Source organism: Rhinatrema bivittatum, chromosome 4 (assembly GCF_901001135.1).
Source record: "Rhinatrema bivittatum chromosome 4, aRhiBiv1.1, whole genome shotgun sequence".
Lineage (NCBI taxonomy): Eukaryota > Metazoa > Chordata > Amphibia > Gymnophiona > Rhinatrematidae > Rhinatrema > Rhinatrema bivittatum.
In genome coordinates, this window is record NC_042618.1 from 241204843 (window position 1) to 241224287 (window position 19445).

Genomic DNA, 19445 nt, shown 5'->3' on the forward strand with positions numbered 1-19445 from the left:
GGAGTTGTTTTTTTGTTTGTTTTTTTTTTGTATATACCAGGTAGTGGAGGAAGTTTGTGTATCTGTTACTTAGATGATACCAGAATTTTTTCTATGATGAGGTGTAGGCAAAAATATCCTGCTCTGCCCCCATTGTTAGACAGGTGTGTGGGGGGGAGGGGGACAGAATATATATTTACAGAACTAGAACTATAAGATATATTTTTGTTTTATCTTGCACATATAATGACAAGAATGAAACCTCAGTTTTAAGCTAGGATACAGTATGCTGGGTATGATCTCAGTCTCTCTGATTTACTTCTAGTGTTCTTCTTAATATTATTTGCACTATGCCAAACAGCTTCTTTCTGAAGCTTGTACAGTGTAATTTATGTAGGCAGCATATTGAGGTGAGCTTGGAAGTAGTTTATAATCAGATGAGTGGTGCCCAAACAATTAGGGCTGTTTCTCTGCCTTTAGGCCACATTTTTCTTGATACTTGATGCTCTTCTCTCGCGCCATCCATAGTGCAGAATAGAACTGATATTTCTAGTAGCAGTGCTGTTTTTGTTATTTTCTCCTTTACCACTATGTCTGGTTTTCTAGCATCAAGCATTTTTTATGTGGTCTGGGAACACATGTATGTATTTATTTAAAACATATTTCAAGGTTATGTTTAGTATACGTGATTATTGAGACATACACATATGTGATATTTTGGATTGTGATATTTTGCACTTTGGATGTTGATTCATTTTTGTAATAAAATACATTTTTGTATTCAAAGTAATTATTCCTTTATGCAGTTCTTTGTTTAATTGAAACATTTCTAGACCTCTTAACATTACTAAGCGGTGTACAATAAAATTGTATATTGTACAATTTATGTAAACGATGTATGTAAGAAAGAATGACATTAACTGTAAACGTAAAGAAATTGGAGAGGGGCGGAGCTAGGAGTGCAGTAGGGATGGAGCTTGGTTCGCCCCTGACCAAAAAGGCATTCTGCTGCTCCTGCCGCCGCCTATACAGATCCATGTCAAAGGCTTTATTGAAGTCCAGGTACACTACATATAGTGCTCTCCACCGATTTAAATCTCAGGTCATGCAATCAAAGATTTGTCTGGTAAAACCATGCTGCCTCTGATTTTGCAGTCCATTGGATTCTAGAAACTGCACTATCCTCTCTTTTAGCAGCAATTCCATGAATTTGCTCAGCACAGAGGTCAGACTAACCGGCCTATAGTTCCCAGCCTCATTTCCAGTTTTGTGAATAGGAACTGCATCTGCCCGTTTCCAGTCCTCTAGAACTACTCCCAGCTCTAAAGGAGCATTGAAATGGTCAGCCAGCAGAGCTGCCAGAACTTTTCTAAGTTCCCTTAAAACCCTTGGATGTATCCCATCCAGCCCCATCGCTTTATCCACTTTAGGTTTAGTTAGCTCCTCACAAACACACTTTTCTGAAAATCAACTGAGATTTACTTCACTTTCAATCCTATTTGTGTTGGTTTTATTTGGTCCTGGTCCTGGCCCTACAGCACACATACTGGGTAAACTTAGGAAATTCAGTGCAGTCCCTGGTAGGTTAAAATTACTAGGAAAGGTGTTTTGCACTGGCTGTCTCATACGTATGTAAAATTAAATAGGTTGCAGCAAAGATGATCTGTAGCCTAGTACTGGCATCCTCGCTCCATGTCCTGGTTAGATTTTGATATATATCAGGCTTCTAATTTCTCATATTCATTCTGCTAGCCAACAAGCTCCAGAATGCACGAGGACAGGCATTAGAAAACCTGGACTGTACAGTTTTCGTTTCATGGCTTGGGGTTAAGTTGGCAGCACTGAGGGAATGGAATCCCCATAGTGCTGAAAAGGATTCAGTTTGGTTTAGTTCTCACTACTTGCTTTCAATACAAGTTAGCCGGAAAGAGTATTTCAAAGCTGCATTTTACGTGTGAATGTGATAGGTAGAAGTTAGGTCTCTGTATTACATAGGAAAGTGCTTCAAAGGAATTCACACCCCGCGTGATGATGGTAAAAATTCAGATCTGACACTGGCTTAATGTTTTCTGATTGCAGTATAACAAGCATCTGTTTGTCCACATTGGGCAGTCAAACCCAACCTACTCTGACCCCTACCTTGAAGCCGTGGATATTAAGCAGATCTACGACAAATTTCCGGAAAAGAAGGGAGGCTTGAAAGAACTCTATGAAAAAGGGCCAGTCAATGCCTTCTTCCTTGTGAAATTCTGGGTAAGAATAGCCCTCCTCCTCCTTTTGAATGCTTATACTAATTTCCTCACAGTGACTTCCAAACTGGCTATGTGATCACAAGAGACATTCTGCCCAGCTATTTTCTCTCATCTTGAAGCACGCTGACGCTTATTATATACCATATCACAGTGGCACTTACTTGTGATTATGCAGTTATAGAATATTTTTAGGTGCTAACAGCATTAGTAGAGGGAAGGATGTAGGCAGAGTAAAATAACATACTGTATTACATGATGACTGATAAGGACCGGTTGGCTCATCCAATTTGTCCAGTTGTCCTCCTTTCTGGTTCTCTGCAGTGCTGGGTAGATGAAACTCCTTATTTTTTTAAATTAAATTTGATTTTGGTTAGTTTCAAACTAACAAGCTCAGGTGCATAAGGAGAGGTATCACCTGTAGGCAAAAAAAGGGTATTTTTGCCCTTCCGTAGGTCACTGGTGAGACCCCACTAGATTTCTGTCTTCAGTTCTGGAGACCTAACCTTTGCAAGGACTCGGGACACAACGGAGGCACCTGCAGCAAAGATAATTAGGAAAATCATGACAAAATTCAAGCATATTTGGCATTGAAACAGGAGGTGGTGGCAAGGGCAGGAGAGGAAGAGAAGCGGTAAGGTAAAGAAATGGATGGCAAGGCCTGGATTTTGATAACAGGTATAAGAACATGCCATACTGGGTCAGACCAAGGGTCCATCAAGCCCAGCATCCTGTTTCCAACAGTGGCCAATCCAGGCCATAAGAACCTGGCAAGTACCTAAAAACTAAGTCTATTCCATGTTACCGTTGCTAGTAATAGCAGTGGCTATTTTCTAAGTCAACTTAATTAATAGCAGGTAATGGACTTCTCCTCCAAGAACTTATCCAATCCTTTTTTAAACACAGCTACACTAAGCAGATTTTAAACAGTACCTATTATCCCAGCAGAATTCCAATATGCTTTGCACATGAACAGCCACCTCTAGGGTGGAGAGCCTAGCAGAGTATAGGAATGCACATGTCCGTCTACCTGGAACGGTAGAGATCCAAATTTGAGAAACAACAAAGCCAGCTTATACAGAGTTAATGGTGTGATTGCATCAGGCTTCCAGGGGGAAGTGGCACGGTTATCTAGCAAGATATGGTAATAGAGTTTTGGCACACTTTTGGGTACGAGGTGGCATGTCATCTCTCTTAGTTATACTACACAGTGAACAGTAAAAAGGATATGGAGCAATCTCCTGCAGGCAGTCAGGCTAGTATGGCTGATGGAGCACAGGGAGTCGTGTTAAGGGCAATGACCAGAGCTTGAGTAGTGTGGAGAGTGGAACCGGACAGACTGGGCTTCGTTTGCGGAGATCTACTATGTCGTTATGTTAAAACATTAACAACTTCCTGAGTACTTTGCGATAGGAATTTTAAAAAAGTGAGCGGTAGTTTAGTGGTTAGAGCTGTGGACCAGGGAAGCCAGGGTTCAAATCTTGCTGACACTCCTTGTGATCTTGGGCAAGTTCCTTTACTCTCCATTGCCTCAGCTACAAACTTTAAGGGGGGGCCTAGTGGGAAAATACTGCCGATTAGTAACGCTTATAAATTCTGCACAATAGTGGCCCCACAGCTTTGGGCCAAAATCTTGTTAAAGAGCCCAAGTGGCCCAAAGTGTAAAAAAACAAAACAAAACCCCAGGGGGTCTTGTAACACTCCCTTCCCCCTTGCCGTCCCGCTGCCTCTAGAGATAGCCCTAGTGCCGGAATTTAAAAAAAAACCAAACAAAAACACGTGGCACCGGCCCCTTCCCCACCCCCATCCCACTGTCAAAATTTCCCCCAGCCTCCTTGACCCCCTGACCCCCCTCCACCTAGGTCATACTCTGGTGGCCTAATGAGGCAAAGAGCACTGCACCATCCCTGAAAAACTGGTACCAACCGACTGATTTTCAACTCATGCCTCTGCCACGTGCTAGCTATATATTTTTTTTAATGTATTTATATTCCACTTTTTGGCACTTCAAAGCAGATTACATTCAGGTATTTCCCTATCGCCATAGGGTTTATCATCTGAATTTGTACCTGAGGCAATGGAGGGTAAAGTGACTTGCCCAAGGTCACAAGGAGCAGTAGTGGAATTTGAACCCTGGTTTGCCTGGTTCATAGCCGGCAGCTCTAACCACTAGTTTACTCCTCAACTCACAAGTTGAAAGCTGGCTGACCAGTGGTATTTTTTCAGGGACAGAAGCTGATAACTTGAGTCCACACACAGGCCGATTCAGTAAAAGTCGCGGGAGAGGGGGCAAGCGCCCGCTCTCCCGGCGCGCGCACAGGCCACTCTCCTGTGCTCGCGATTCAGTATTTAAATGATGGCCAGCGGTAAAAAGAGGCGCTAGGGACACTAGCGCGTCCCTAGCGCCTCTTTTTTGACAGGAGCGGCGGCTGTCAGCGAGTTTGACAGCCGACGCTCAATTTTGCCGGCGTCGGTTCTCGAGCCCGCTGACAGCCACGGGTTCAGAAACCGGATGCCGGCAAAATTGAGCGTCCGGTTTTCAAGCCGCGGGCCAATTTAAACTTTTTTTTTTTTAAATTATTTTTTACTTTGGGACCTCCGACTTAATATCGCTATGATATTAAGATGGAAGGTGCACAGAAAAGCGGCTTTTCTGTGCACTTTACCAGCGCCGGCAAAAATTAACACCTACCTTTGGGTAGGCGCTAATTTCTGAAAGTAAAATGTGTGGCTTGGCTGCACATTTTACTTAGTGAATTGCGCAGGAATAACTAATAGGGCCATCAACATGCATTTGCATGTTGCGGAAGCTATTAGTTTCGGGGGGGTTGGACGCGCATTTTCGATGCGCTATTACCCCTTACTGAATAAGGGGTAAAGCTAGCACGTCAAAAACACGCGTCCAAACGCTAGCACATCGAAAACGCGCGTCTAAACGTGGGTACTGTATCGGCCTGACAAAGAGGGCAATGTAATAAAGTATGCCCAGCCTAATGCACAGCTTAATGAGCGGTTAGATGCGTGCCCATAACCCCTGATGGAATAAGAGGATCAGCACATCCAAAATGCGCATCTAAACTCATGCGTAGCTAATAGCGCTCATCACATGTAAATTCCATGGTGATGAGGCTATTAGCTATTACCATGTGATGCAATAAATTACTGCTTGCCCAATGCGCCCTTGTTAACGTGGCAAATGTAACGCCAGCCCAGAGCTGGTGTTAAGCTTTGCCCCGTGTCAATGGCTCACGAAAAAACAAAAATCCCTGCTTTCTGTGATGCCTCCTACTTAGTATCGCAATGATATGAAGTCGGAGGAACCACAGAAAGCTGAAAAGGGGAAAAAAATTCTGGGCACACAATATACCCGTTCCAGGCCATGTACATTGTGCATATAAACTGTGGTGGTAGCTCAATTCGAGCGTCCGTCTACCTAATCCGCCCACAGCCACGTTTCCTGGGTGTCCGATGCCAAGGAAGCACTAGGGGGACACAGTTTTCCCTAGCGTGTCCTTTTCAGCATGGTAGCTCATTTACCTATTGCAACGGGCGCTCAAGAGATGTGAATGTGCACGCGTTAAAAAAAAAAAAACAGGCGACCAGTTTGGATGCATGCTTTTCACACGCACTTCGCTGTGTTTGAGAATGACTGTTTTGTTTGATAGCTACATCTATTTTGTTTGGTAGCAGTTCCTGGTGTACTGGAACGGAGCTAAAATTGCAACTCTGATAAGATCAACAGATCATTGGAAAATGCCCCATGACATTTCCCTGTGCTCCAACTTTGCATTCCAACATACTACAATGAATTTGATAAATTACTTTCCAAGCACATGGGCAGAGGCAGCCTTGCTCTTTTTGATTGTAATTTTATCTCTGGCACCTGTTCCTCTGCTCTTACCGTGAACTGCCTTCCTACACGCATATTTATTAATAGCAAGGAGGGCTTTAATAGTTATGGATGTTGGTAGAGTACTTGTGCATTTCATACATCTCAGGCATTTGTGTTGCCTGTATCCAGGCAAAATTACTTTAAACTAGCATTCAAATGAACAATGTGTGAGTAGCGAAAGAGATCACAGCAGCGGGGAAAGGTGTACTACTCTTTTAAGGCAAATCTAGATCCTCTACCCCATCCACCACAAGTTTGCTTTCTTTGTTTTACTTTTTTTTCCTCAGGCTTCAAGGAAAGAGATTGCGTTGTGTATCTTTGTATTCTATTTGTGCTTTCTGTGCAGAGTGAGTGCAAAGTGTCACTTTCGCTACCTGCATGAGCTTCCTTGGTTTGACCCTCCCTCTTTGCTCAGCTCATAGACTTAAATGGACTACGCCGAGGGAGGGGAGGAGCCAGCCACACAAAAAAGATCAGATTGGAAATGGGGCACGAGCTCAGAAGTGAAGCAGTGAGGAAATGGCCTCTAAACCCTTCTTGCCTTTTCCCAGAAAGAACCTGCTACACCTGAGTGTCTCTTGCCGTTACAGACAGGCTGCCAGTGCCTTCTGTATTTTGTAATGTTACCCAGACAGAGGGTCATAGTTAGGCTGGACAGGAAAATAGATGTAATCAGTCAATGACAATGTTGTGTTGAAGAAAGAGACTAGATACATGATTATGTTAACCCTTAAACTGCAACCAGCATATTAAACATGTGTCTGATAGTATAGATACAGTTGATGCTGCCATGAGGAAGGGGATTAGACTAGCTGACTTCTTGAGGGTCTGCTGGGCGTTTTTATCCCTCTGGTTCCGTTACATAACTTTGAGCCTTAGCACTATGGGTTCTGATCTTACGAGATCTCAGAGGATAATCAAGGGTGAGTACTGCCAGTACTTGGAAATAAGACCCTCAGGGTGTACTGTAAGGAATCATCTTTCAAAGGAGAGGACAAATTAAGGTCTGCTGGCCTATGAACAGTGATTAGCCTTCAGTGAACTGTCATAAGAGTAGATCTGTTAGTTCCAGTGACCCAGCCAGGTTCCAATTAAGGTTGCACCGTCTGATTTACTCAGTACTACTGTTAGAATGAATTTTCAGTTTGTATTTCTTTACTGCCTCTTTCTCAGAGAAGAAATCTCCTGAAAATGAGATACTGAATTGCTTGGGCTCCATCTTGTTTACAGTATTTGGTGTCCCTGATCTCCAGAGTACAGGGATCATGGGGCTGGCCCGGTAGCCCAGTGGCAGCACTGCCATGCAGAAATCTCTGGTTCAGTCCCCGAGTCGGGTCTTCCGCTCCCCCAGATCAGCTGGGGCTTGTGATTGTTTTACTGATGTCAGGTTTTCAATCCTGCTATTTATCAGCCAGCAACTTCTTGCTGCTCCAGTGTTGGGGCATTCAACCCTGATGGACATCTCAATAACCCTGACCCTTCATTGTTGGGCTGTCAGGGGGGTTTAATCATATTATGGACCTTCCCACACCCCTCCTGAGCCTGGATTTTGCTATAACAGTCCTTGGTCAAGAGGCATCAAGTGTGGTTTCTTTTTTAGACCCTGCACAACTGCACTTTGTACCGATCGGTAGCTGTTGGTATGAAGGGACAGCCAGAGTTCCCTCCTTCCCTGGAGGAGGGGTTGTGAACACTTACACCCCCCACTCCCCTGATGTTTTCAGCTCCTGCAGGCCCAAGAATCTGGAGCCAACGCCAGAACAATATCTGGGTTCCTCGTGCAATACTGCATTGGGCCATCAGTCTGATCCCTTGTATCCATTTCTGATGGTCTGTCTCCCAAGTCTTCCATTTTACCTCAGGATCTAGTTGATCTAGTCTTAGTGGCATATGCATATTTTATCCCTTTTTGTTCTTCCGTTTTTTTCAGTCCCCCTTTGTCAGCTGTAGTTTCTCCCAAATGTCATAATTCAACTTTTTCAGGTAACCCCATTTGTATAGCAAAAGGAACCCGATCTATTCATGTTATTATAAGAATCATTCTGTAATTCAGAAGTTATCAGGTGCAGGTAGTTCAGTCAGAGGGTGGAAAATCTTTTCCCCGGTGCTTCTGGTACCCCTGGAGTAAAGAGCTGCACGTCCTGTCACGGGGGCATTTTCTCCACCAGCAGGCCGCCTGCTTTCCATAAATCCATCACAGCAGTTCTTCAGGAGAATTGAGGGCAGTTTTCAAAAGTAATTTACCCGGGGTAAAAGAATTGTCAGAAAATGTTCTCACCCTTTCCCTGGGTGAAAGGACCGTGGCAGAGATAGGTGGGCTCGGGGGAGGCAGCAACGCACATAGTTTTACGTTTTCAAAACTGTTCAAGGAATAAGTATCCACAGACAAAAAGCAGTTGGAAATCTCTGTAGGTGCTTTTTCCCTTAGCAGTTTTCAAAGAGAACGTACGCCTGTATGTGCAGAGTCTGCAGGGAAAAGTACCCACAGACTTTGGAACAATGCGGACTCTTTAGAAAATTGTGGTCTTTCTGACAGAGAACGTCTCTTCCACTTTGCGGACATCTTGCATACCTTTTTTTTTTTGTTTTGTTTTGTTTCTGTCTGTCTTTTTCACAAAAAAATAAAGTAAAACAGTGGTCTTAAAATATGAATGGGTCTACATGTCGGTGTCCAGGTATGACGGAGAAGTCAGAGCAGCAAATTCTGAATCAGGACCCTCCCCTGACTGCTCTGTGGTGGAACAAAAGTGATACAGGGTCCCTAGTACTGTTCCTCTCAGAATAGCTCCAGTGCGATTTGTCGCCATGGCTCCTCTCATGGCAGTGTCCTGCCCAGGGCTGCTACCAACTTAGCTCACGTCGGCAGCCTTCCACCACTGACTTAGTAGCTCCAAGCAGCCATGGCTCTAGGTTTGCTGCATTTCAGGTATTTCCATCCCCGAGTCTGCCACTGGCTCGCTCTGTTCCCAGTCAACAAATTTTTTTTTTGTTGTTTTTTTTTTTTAAGTGCCTCCATCTTCAGGAATGACATATGCCACAAAGCACAATACTATCTGTTGCTGGAGCTGGGGCTGGATTAGGCCTGAAAAGGGGGATTTTGGGCTCATTTCATATTAACCAGCAACAAGAAAGCAACTAAATGAAATCACAGCTTCCGTGCACTTGGATGCACCTTCACTGCCCCAAACCCTAAGGAGAGTCCATATGTCATCCTGTCTCATCAGCCAGTATGTGCTGCAGAGAGAGCCTGCCGTAATCCAATTTCATTGGCATTTTTAGGTCAGCTTTTCAATTGCATCATTTGTCTGAGGCCAGTAGTTTTCTTTACTGACAGTAGCTAGAGCTATCCAGGCTTTAATTTCAACACTTTAAAAATGTAAAGACCTTTTAAAGATTGGATAACCTGTCTTTTGAGAAATAAAACCTAAGATGGGGTTTCTTTTTATCTTTTTCAGTCACCAGTGATGGATGTGCACTCTTTATGTTGGCCACACCCCGTTTCTAAATCTCTTCCCCTGCATCCAGATTCAGTTAGTTTGTTTTATATTCATGCTTTATGTGCATGGTGTCTGCCCTGGGGTTCTGATGAGAACAGCATGGCGGCACCCCTGACTTATTTATCATGGTGACATTAGCTGAGTGGGAGGTGCTTCCAAAATCTTTAATTGCTAATTACTTCAGTAATAAAATAAAAATCAGTAACAACAATAAAATAAAGCATTTTAACTATTTTGTTTCTTTTGACTGCCAACAGAATAATAAAAAATGTTGTTGCCTCTGCTGCTTTTGCTGTCTTGACTACAGAGAGGTGGCACAAAGGCCGGGTGATGTAATTGATGTGTTTAATTCTGACATGAAATTGGACTTGGCGAAATAGATGGCACAGTTGATTGGATTTTTGCCTCTTTCTAGGCCTCTCCATGCCTGCAGCACCATGTTAAGCATCAGGGGAATTCAATTGTATTGAAATGATGTACATTTTTACACGGCTGCATCTCCTGGTAATTTTGTTAAGGTTTGCCATTGGTGGAACAGTGATAAATTCTCCTCTGGCCCTCACTGAAATTCTGATTAAACATTCTCAGCCTTGTGCAGTGCCAGCAGCTTCTGTATAATTGTGTGAATCCCACTGGTGAGGCTCAAGGTGGCAAAGTTGAAACCTGCCGACAGATGTTGATTAAGCATTGGGCAGTATGCTAGGCCAAGGAAAGCCAAACCATTATGGCCTCCCATAGAGCAAATCAGCTCTCTAAATACCATAATCTGATTTTTGGTAAACTTCCTGACTGGCGAAAAAACAGCCAAAGATCTAAGGATATTCCACCCACAATATTTTTTTTCCCCTCAGGCTGCATCAAAGGTTTTGGTATTGGTTTGAGGGATATTTGATGGTATCCTGTGAAGATTTTCTCCTTTAGATAATTTTTTTTTTTTTTTTTACGGCCCTCCAAATTTTGCATAATGCAGACTTTCCTCTGGTTCCCCACATGAAATTTTTTTTTTAATCTTTGGGGTAAATATCTGATGTACTCAGGACTCCCTGCCTTCTGTGATGACCTACATTAGGCTAGCATAAAGGCCTTGTTTATAAGGTAGACAGAGAAGTTACAAATGCTTTAGTCAGAACTAGTTTTGTCAGGCTGCATGTGTCAGACTTATGCTGTGAACTCTAAACTGATTCAGATGAATTCTGTGCCCTTCTGGAACTCCTAAACATGAAGGGCAGTATGGAGAAATGGAAAAAGCAGAGAGAGCCTGAGAGAGGAACGTGAGAAGAGGGAGAAAGATGAATAGAAATTGATATCCTGGAAACCATGAGGTGAGGGAGTTAAAGACAAGAATACAAAGAAAATATTATTTCAGTATTTCTCCAAGAACAAGCAAGATGGCAATCCTCACACATAGCATCATCCAGTGGAGCCCGGCACGGAAAACTTATGTCAAAGTTTCTAGAAATTTGACTAAGCCTCTCTGAGCTTGCTCTAGCATGCAATATACCATATATCCATGCAGGATCTCCTTAGTCACTTCTTTTTTGTAGAACCCAGTGTCTCACAGCAAAAGTTTAGCCTCTCTTTTTTGGCTTTTTTGGAACAACCCCTCTCGGTGCCTCCCGTTAATAGGAAGGCAGACAAGATATATCTTGTCTAAAAGATTCTCGGATTTGACACATGACAGCTGCCACACCAAAAGGTTATAGTTGAATCCGCTCTCAAAAAAGCCAAGCACACTCTGGCCCATTCCTCTGTGCCCCCTGGGAAGGATCAGAGGGCCATGGATACTCTTGGGAGGAAGATGTTTTAGGATGCTATGCTTATCACCCACATAGTATCTTACCCAGCTCTACATGAGCCAGTATATGAGGGACAACCTGAAGCATGTTCAGGAGGCAGCCGTTCAACTGCTTCAGCAGCAACAGGACACTTTCAAGTTGCTGGTGCACAAGAGTCTGTACTGCGAGAAACATGGAGCCTCAACATATGTTTTCGAGATGGCATAGAGGATCTCTGCAGCAGGGATTGGTGTCCGCAGGCTTGATTGGCTGCGGGCCTCAGATAGACATCAGGAAGTGTAGGAGCGACTCGCTGACATCCCATGCATAGGATAGAATATCTTCTGAGATAAACTGAAGGACATGATGGCTCAAATTTGGGACCACTATGCAACTTTCCACAGGTACTCAGGACCCTTTCTTCTCATGTAGGAGGCCTTCAAGATTTGGCCACAGGAAATATTTCTTCTGCCCAAGGAGATACTATCCTTCACCATCTTGCCCAAGGAGATACTGTCCTTCACCACTTTGCACCTGTCAGCAGCAACACTCCCCTCATAATCATCCAGGGCAACAGAGGGCCCCAAAGAATAAGACAGCACCTCAGTCAACTCCTGGACGGGATTTTGACTGATTCGAAAAGAGCGTAGCCAAGTCTACCATACCTGTGGCTATGGACTTTCTGCTTAGTGGCAGGATGCAGTTCTCTGTGAATCGGTGGCCAAGTATAACCTTGGACCATTGGGTACTCGCCATTGTCCACAGAGGGTACATATTAAACCTATTAAGTGCCCCACTAGATTGCTCCCTCTGGGTCCATATTAGGGATCAATAACACAACAGGAAGTGCTCTTAGTGGAGCTCTCCTCCCTCTTAACGGCTAGAGTGGATGAGCCTATTCCACCAGGGCAAAGAGGGTGGGGATTCTACTCCCAGTACTTCTGGTTCCAAAGAAAACAGAGGGACTCCATCCCATCCTAGACCTAAGGGCCTTGAATAAGTTTCTAGAAAGAGAAAAGTATGATTCCTGGTGGGAAACAGCACTTCCAGTACTATGTTCTGCCATTTGGGCTAGCATCTGCTTTGTGGGTCTTTACCAAATGTCTGACTATGGTAATGACGCATGTTTGCAGGCTGGGAGTCCATGTTTTCCCCAATCTGGATGATTGGCTGGTCAAGATGCCTCTTGGGCAGGGGCCATAAAGTCTATGTGCCCGACCATCCAGGTGGAGTTGCTAAGATTCATCAACAACTATGCTAAGTCCCATCTCAGCCTGTCACCTCATTTGGACATCATTCTGATGTCCATCATAGCAGAGACTGAATGGAGCCAGCAGGTTTCAACTCTGCACATGTTGAGGCTGTTGGGCCATATGGCCACCATAGTACATGTTACTCCCTGGGCACGCATGCATGTGTGAAGCACCCAATGGACTTTATGATCTCAGTGGTTTCAGGCCTCTCAGGATCTGCAGGACTGCATCCAAATCACTCAGACCCTCAGGGGACTTCTTATCCTGGTAGCGGGAAAATTCCAGTCTGGAACAGGGAGGTACCCTTCCATATTCCTTGGGTTCAACTTGTCCTAACCTCAGATGCATCCACCCAGGTCTGGGGAGTCCATGTAGATGGGCCCAGTACCCAGGGACTTTGGTCCGCCCAGGAACATCTATGCCAAATCAACTTCCTGGAGCTCCATGTGATTCTGTATGCTCTGGGGGCATTCAGAGATTAGCTGTCCACAAAAAGGTATTGATCCAGATGGACAACCAGGTGGCGATATAGTAGGTCAACAAGCAGGGAAATATGGGCTCTTACCACCTTGACAAGAGGCGGTCCAGATGTGGGCCTGGGCTCTCACAGTATGGGGCTCTGGTTGGATTAGAGAATGAGATTGCGGACAGACCACATGAATGGTCTCTGGATCAAGGGGTACCAAATTGGATCTTCTGCCTCTGGTGGAAGCAGGGAGGTGGATCTGTTCATGGCTCTTTGGAACAGGAAGTTCTGTTCCATGTACAGGACACATGGCAAGATAGCCTTAGATACCATTGTGTCCTGGGTCCTCAGCTTGGTGTTGGCTCAACTGATGAAAGCTCCTTTAAGCCACTGAGCTCCTGTGACCTGAAGGACATGACCTGGAAGGTCTTGTTTTTGGTGGCGGCCACTTCAGTGCACAGGGAGGGCGAGCTCCAGGCCGTAGTAATAGGGATGTGAATAGTTTTCCATATCGTCTTAACGATAGAAATCGTGTGGCAGGGCAAGAAAATCGTCTTAGGCACGATTTTTTAGTTAAAAAATCGTTAAAAATCGTTTTTTCCGATTAGTGCGCACTAACTCGAGTTAGTGCGCACTAACGGGAGTTAGTGCGCACTAACTGGGAGTTAGTGCGCACTAACTGAAAATGATACAATTTGACACTTTTCAGGTCAGTTAAGGTCAGTTTAGGAATGAATATGTATTCCTATTGGCTGCCCTCTTATTTATTCATGTTACCAAGTTTCCTACTGACAGTATATGGGGGATGGGAAATGGAAACAGTTGGTAGCTTGACAAAACAAGTAATGTGATCAGTCAATGTGACTAGAACTTGTGCCCTAACCCTGATACCAGGGGTATTGTGATCTTCCTGCACACAGTGACCTATCCCTATTAATACCAGGAGTGTTGTGATCTTCCTGCACACAGTGCCCTATCCCTAATACCAGGGGTGTTGTGATCTTCCTGCACACAGTGCCCTATTCCTGATACTGGGGGTGTTGTGATCTTCCTGCACACAGTGCCCTATTCCTGATACCGGGGGTGTTGTGATCTTCTTGCACACATCCCGATATCAGGGATAGGGCACTGCATGCAGGAAGATCACAACACTCCTGGTATTAATAGGGATAGGGCACTGCATGCAGGAAGATCACAACACTCCTGGTATTAATAGGGATAGGGCACTGCATGCAGGAAGATCACAACACCCCTGGTATCAGGGATAGGGCACTGTGTGCAGGAAGATCACAATACCCCGGAGGAGTGAGGGTCAGGCAGCTCCCCCCTGTCTGTGAAGCCAGCCTCTCACTAGTAATGCAGGGAGGGAGCTGTCTCAGACTTCACCATCCTCCCCCCCCCCTTACCCACACACCATTCACTAGCTGGGACATGGGGGAAGTCAGGAGTGAGGGTCAGCCAGCTCCCCCCTGTCTGTGAAGCCAGCCTCTCACTAGTAATGCAGGGAGGGAGCTGTCTCAGACTTCACCATCCACCCCCCCCCCTCACCCACACACCATTCACTAGCTGGGACATGGGGGAAGTCAGGAGTGAGGGACAGGCAGCTCCCCCCTGTCTGTGAAGCCAGCCTCTCACTAGTAATGCAGGGAGGGAGCTGTCTCAGACTTCACCATCCTCCCCCCCCCCCCTCACCCACACACCATTCACTAGCTGGGACATGGGGGAAGTCAGGAGTGAGGGTCAGGCAGCTCCCCCCTGTCTGTGAAGCCAGCCTCTCACTAGTAATGCAGGGAGGGAGCTGTCTCAGACTTCACCATCCTCCCCCCCCCCTCACCCACACACCATTCACTAGCTGGGACATGGGGGAAGTCAGGAGTGAGGGTCAGGCAGCTCCCCCCTGTCTGCGAAGCCAGCCTCTCACTAGTAATGCAGGGAGGGAGCTGTCTCAGACTTCACCATCCTCCCCCCCCCTCACCCACACACCATTCACTAGCTGGGACATGGGGGAAGTCAGGAGTGAGGGTCAGGCAGCTCCCCCCTGTCTGTGAAGCCAGCCTCTCACTAGTAATGCAGGGAGGGAGCTGTCTCAGACTTCACCATCCTCCCCCCCCCCCCTCACCCACACACCATTCACTAGCTGGGACATGGGGGAAGTCAGGAGTGAGGGTCAGGCAGCTCCCCCCTGTCTGTGAAGCCAGCCTCTCACTAGTAATGCAGGGAGGGAGCTGTCTCAGACTTCACCATCCTCCCCCCCCCCCTCACCCACACACCATTCACTAGCTGGGACATGGGGGAAGTCAGGAGTGAGGGTCAGGCAGCTCCCCCCTGTCTGTGAAGCCAGCCTCTCACTAGTAATGCAGGGAGGGAGCTGTCTCAGACTGGTATCAGGGTTAGGGCACTGTGTGCAGGAAGATCACAACACTCCTGGTATTAATAGGGATAGGGCACTATAAGAGATGACTGTAGTAGATTGAATAAAGATCTGATGTTTCTGCTCTCCTCACACCAAACAAAAACAACACACAAGCAGAGAAGCCCTTCTTACAAAGCTGAGCTAGTGAGTTAAGTAGGAGGAAAAGTAAACATACTGGTGCCAGTGTGGCTACTTAAAAAATACACTTACCAACAATCAATTACATATATTTGAACTGTGTACAGTTCCAGCCAGGACCACCTTTCTAAAATGCACAGTGATTGGCAAATTCAACATGCACTAGCATTTCAGGTGCCTGCTAACAAAAATAATAAACAAACAAGTTCTAGTCACGTGAGTGCTGATCATTACATTACTTTTTTTGTCAAGCTTCCAACTGTTTCCATTTCACATCCCCCCAACCATATTGGTAACATCAATAGATAAGAGCACAGCCAGCCAATAGGAATACATACATACATATTCATTCCTAAGTGACCTTTACTGACCTGGGAAGTGTGAACACTTTGTTTCATTTTCTGTTGGTGTTCGTTAGTTTCCAGTTCCATTTCCCATCCCCCCAACCATCACCTCAGTGGTAACCTTGGTAATATCAATAGATAAGAGGGCAGCCAGCCAATAGGAACTCATATTCATTCCTAACTGACCTTCAGTGACCTGGAAAGTGTTTATTTGTATCATTTTCAGTTAGTGCGCACTAAATCGAGTTAGTGCGCACTAACGGGGAGTTAGTGCGCACTAACTCGAGTTAGTGCGCACTAACACGATTTAACGATTTTTAACGATAAATCGTTAGAATTTCTATTGTATCGTGTTCTATAACGATTTAAGACGATATAAACATTATCGGACGATAATTTTAATCGTTGAAAAACGATTCACATCCCTACGTAGTAACTTATCCATCTTACACTTTTTCGCAATAGGGTGGTCTTGTGCGTGCACTCTAAATTCTTGCCTAAGGTGATGTTGAACTTCCATCTTAACCATTCCATTGTCCTGCCAACATTCTTTTCCAAGCCCCATTGACACCAAGGTGAATGAGCCCTGCACAATTTGGACTGCAAAAGAGCCTTAGGCTTCTATCTGGAGCAGATAGAAGCCCATAGACAGACCACCCAACTTTTTGTTTCTTTTGATCAGAATAGGTTGGGGATTACCATTGCCAAACAGATGCTTTCCTATTGGCTAGCAGACTGCATCTCCTTTTGTTATGCCCAGGCCAGCTTGCATCTTGGGGACCATATCAAGCCTGTTTGAGCCATGGCAGCGTTAGTGTCCAATTTGCGAGCAGTCCTCATAGAGGAGATCAGCAGAGCTGTGATGTGGAGTTCTATCTACTCATTCGCATCTCAGTACTGTTTGGATAGGGATGTTCTTGTGTTCTTATTGGCCAGTCTGACCTTCAGAACTTGTTTGAGGTTTAAAACCCAACTATTCTTTCTGTTCAGTCTGCCCCCTCTTGTTACCACCAAAACATTGTTGTTGTGCCTGTTGACACCTGTTTTGTTGGTCCCCATTTTTGTTGGGGGGGGGGGGGGCCGCCTTGAGCTAATGATTCACCCATGTGTAAGGACTGCCATCCTGCTTTCCCTCTGAGAAAGCAGAGTTGTTAACCTGTAGCAAATGTTCTCATGGGAAAGCAGGATGTCAGTCCTCACGAAACCTGCACCTCCCCATGGATTCCACTTCATGGTTTTGTTCTTCTTAATTCTATGTTATAAGACTTAGGGGACCTGTGGTATATTTCATGCTGGAGCATGCTCAGAGAGTCTCATTCAAAGTTCTAGAAGCTTCTGCCCAGAGACAGAAGATCCGATTTGCTACCTTTTGATCTAGAAGCAGGATTTGAACCCAGGAGTGCTGGTTCCAACTCTGTTGTTCCAATCACTAGATATTGCACTCACCGACCGCGGAACCCTCAAGCCGGCTCCTCCTGCTTGGTGATTCCTTCCTGCCGTGCCACTGGTCCCCGGGTCCTTGGCTTCAGCGGCCTGCCTCCCCTGATCTACTCCGCTCACACTCTCTGATGCCAGGGCCTCGCCGGTGCATGGAACGCTGCCAGCTTCCGGCCTTGCCTGGGGTTACACACCACTCCGGCCATGATTTAAAGGGCCAACGGTGGGACACCTGTGCCCGCCCCGAAGGGTGACATCATCAACTCAGGCCTATTTAAGGCTCCTCCGGGCTGTACCCTGGCAACGAGCCTCCTGCATTGCTTCCTCTTGGGATTCTGCGCTGCTTCCTCGAAGTACTCCTGTTCCAGTTCCTGACTCCTGTTCCTGTTCCAGTTCCTTGCTCCTCGTGCATTCTCCCCTCGGACTGGCCCTCACCTTGTCTGCTAGCCACCTACTGCTGGACCTCAGTCTGCTCTTCACCTTGCCTGCTAACCGCCAACCACCGAGCCTCGGCCTGGACTTCACCTCGTCAGCCAGCCGCCTGCTATCGAACCTCACTCCGGGCATCACCCTGCCAGCTAGCCGCCTGCCTTGAGCCCTTGGACACACTGACCATACTCTGGTGCATCTCTAGAGGGGCCCACCTAAGACCAGCCAGCCCCGGTACCCAAGGGCTCAACCTGCGGGGAACGTGGGCTGGTAGTGGCGAAGCTCCAGCTGGCCCCTGTCTTCCTCCGGCCTCGCCCCTTGATGTTGGTTCCCCCCTCAAGTAGCTTCAACACCAACTCAGGTCAAGGGTCCACAGTCTACTTTGTGGTGCCAACAGATTGCCAAGCCGATGGATCTGGCGAAGGCCTCTGCCCTGCAGGCCATATCGGGCTTAGCCCAGAAGATCCTGGAGCAGCAGAGGGTTCTGGAGTCTCTTGCCTCGGCAGTGGAACTGCTTGGCCAGCGCCTGGATTCCACGATTTATCTGGGTGCGTCGGCTCCTTCAGCGGTGGGCTTCCCCGCCCCCTCGCCGACTGCATGACCAGTCCTGCCACTCCAGGCTCCTCCACATTTCACCGGGGATCCCCTGCAATGTCGTGGCTTCTTGAATCAGTGCCACATGCACTTCTGTCTCCATTCTGTACTCTTCCCTGATGACCTCACCAAGACCACCTGGGCCTCTCTCCCCTCTGGGGAGCGCTGATCCAGTGTTGGAAGACCTGGTAGTCCAGCAGGCCCCGGGAGCAATCTCCCGCTCTCGGGCCGTCGGCTGCCACTAATAAAAATGGTGCCGATGGCCCTTTGCCCTTACCATGTGACAGGGTAACCGTGCCATTGGCTGGTCCCTGTCACATGGTAGGAGCACTGGACAACCGGCGCCATTTTTAAAGATGGTGCCGGCTGTCTACTGGATGACCCGCGCCAGTAACAGGATACTTTTAACTTCATGATGTAGGCTCAGTCATAGGTGCGTCCCGGCCGTCCACTGGATTTTTAAAGATGGCGCCGGCCGGCCAGTGCTCCTACCATGTGACAGGGGCTTACCATGTGCTAAGAGAAATTAGGGAAGCTAACCAAATTGGTAGTGCGGTAATAATGGGAGACTTCAATTACCCCAATATAGACTGGGTAAATGTATCATCGGGTCACACTAGAGAGATAACGTTCCTGGATGGAATAAATGATAGCTTTATGGAGCAATTGGTTCAGGAACCGACGAGAGAGGGAGCATTTTTAGATCTAATTCTCAGTGGAGCACAGGACTTGGTGAGAGAGGTAACGGTGGTGGGGCCGCTTGGCAATAGTGATCATAATATGATCAAATTTGATTTAATGACTGGAAAAGGAACAGTGTGCAAATCCAAGGCTCTCGTGCTAAACTTTCAAAAGGGAAACTTTGATAAAATGAGAAAAATTGTTAGAAAAAAACTGAAAGGAGCAGCTACAAAAGTAAAAATTGTCCAAGAGGCGTGGTCATTGTTAAAATATACCATTCTAGAAGCACAGTCCAGAT

General features: G+C 46.2%; 1 protein-coding gene across 6 annotated transcripts in view; it reads left to right on the top strand.

Annotated features, from left to right (window-relative positions):
• TEAD4 (TEA domain transcription factor 4) overlaps window positions 1-19445 on the top strand; it is a 269267-nt gene that overhangs the window by 228168 nt on the left and 21654 nt on the right. For 5 of the 6 annotated variants that reach the window (XM_029599972.1, XM_029599976.1, XM_029599973.1 and 2 more), the window contains one exon: window positions 2059-2232. The exons of the other annotated variant lie outside the window; for it this stretch is intronic. In XM_029599972.1, coding sequence (XP_029455832.1) covers window positions 2059-2232 — 174 coding nt within the window. The remainder of the gene's footprint in view (window positions 1-2058; window positions 2233-19445) is intronic. 6 annotated transcript variants of the gene reach the window in all.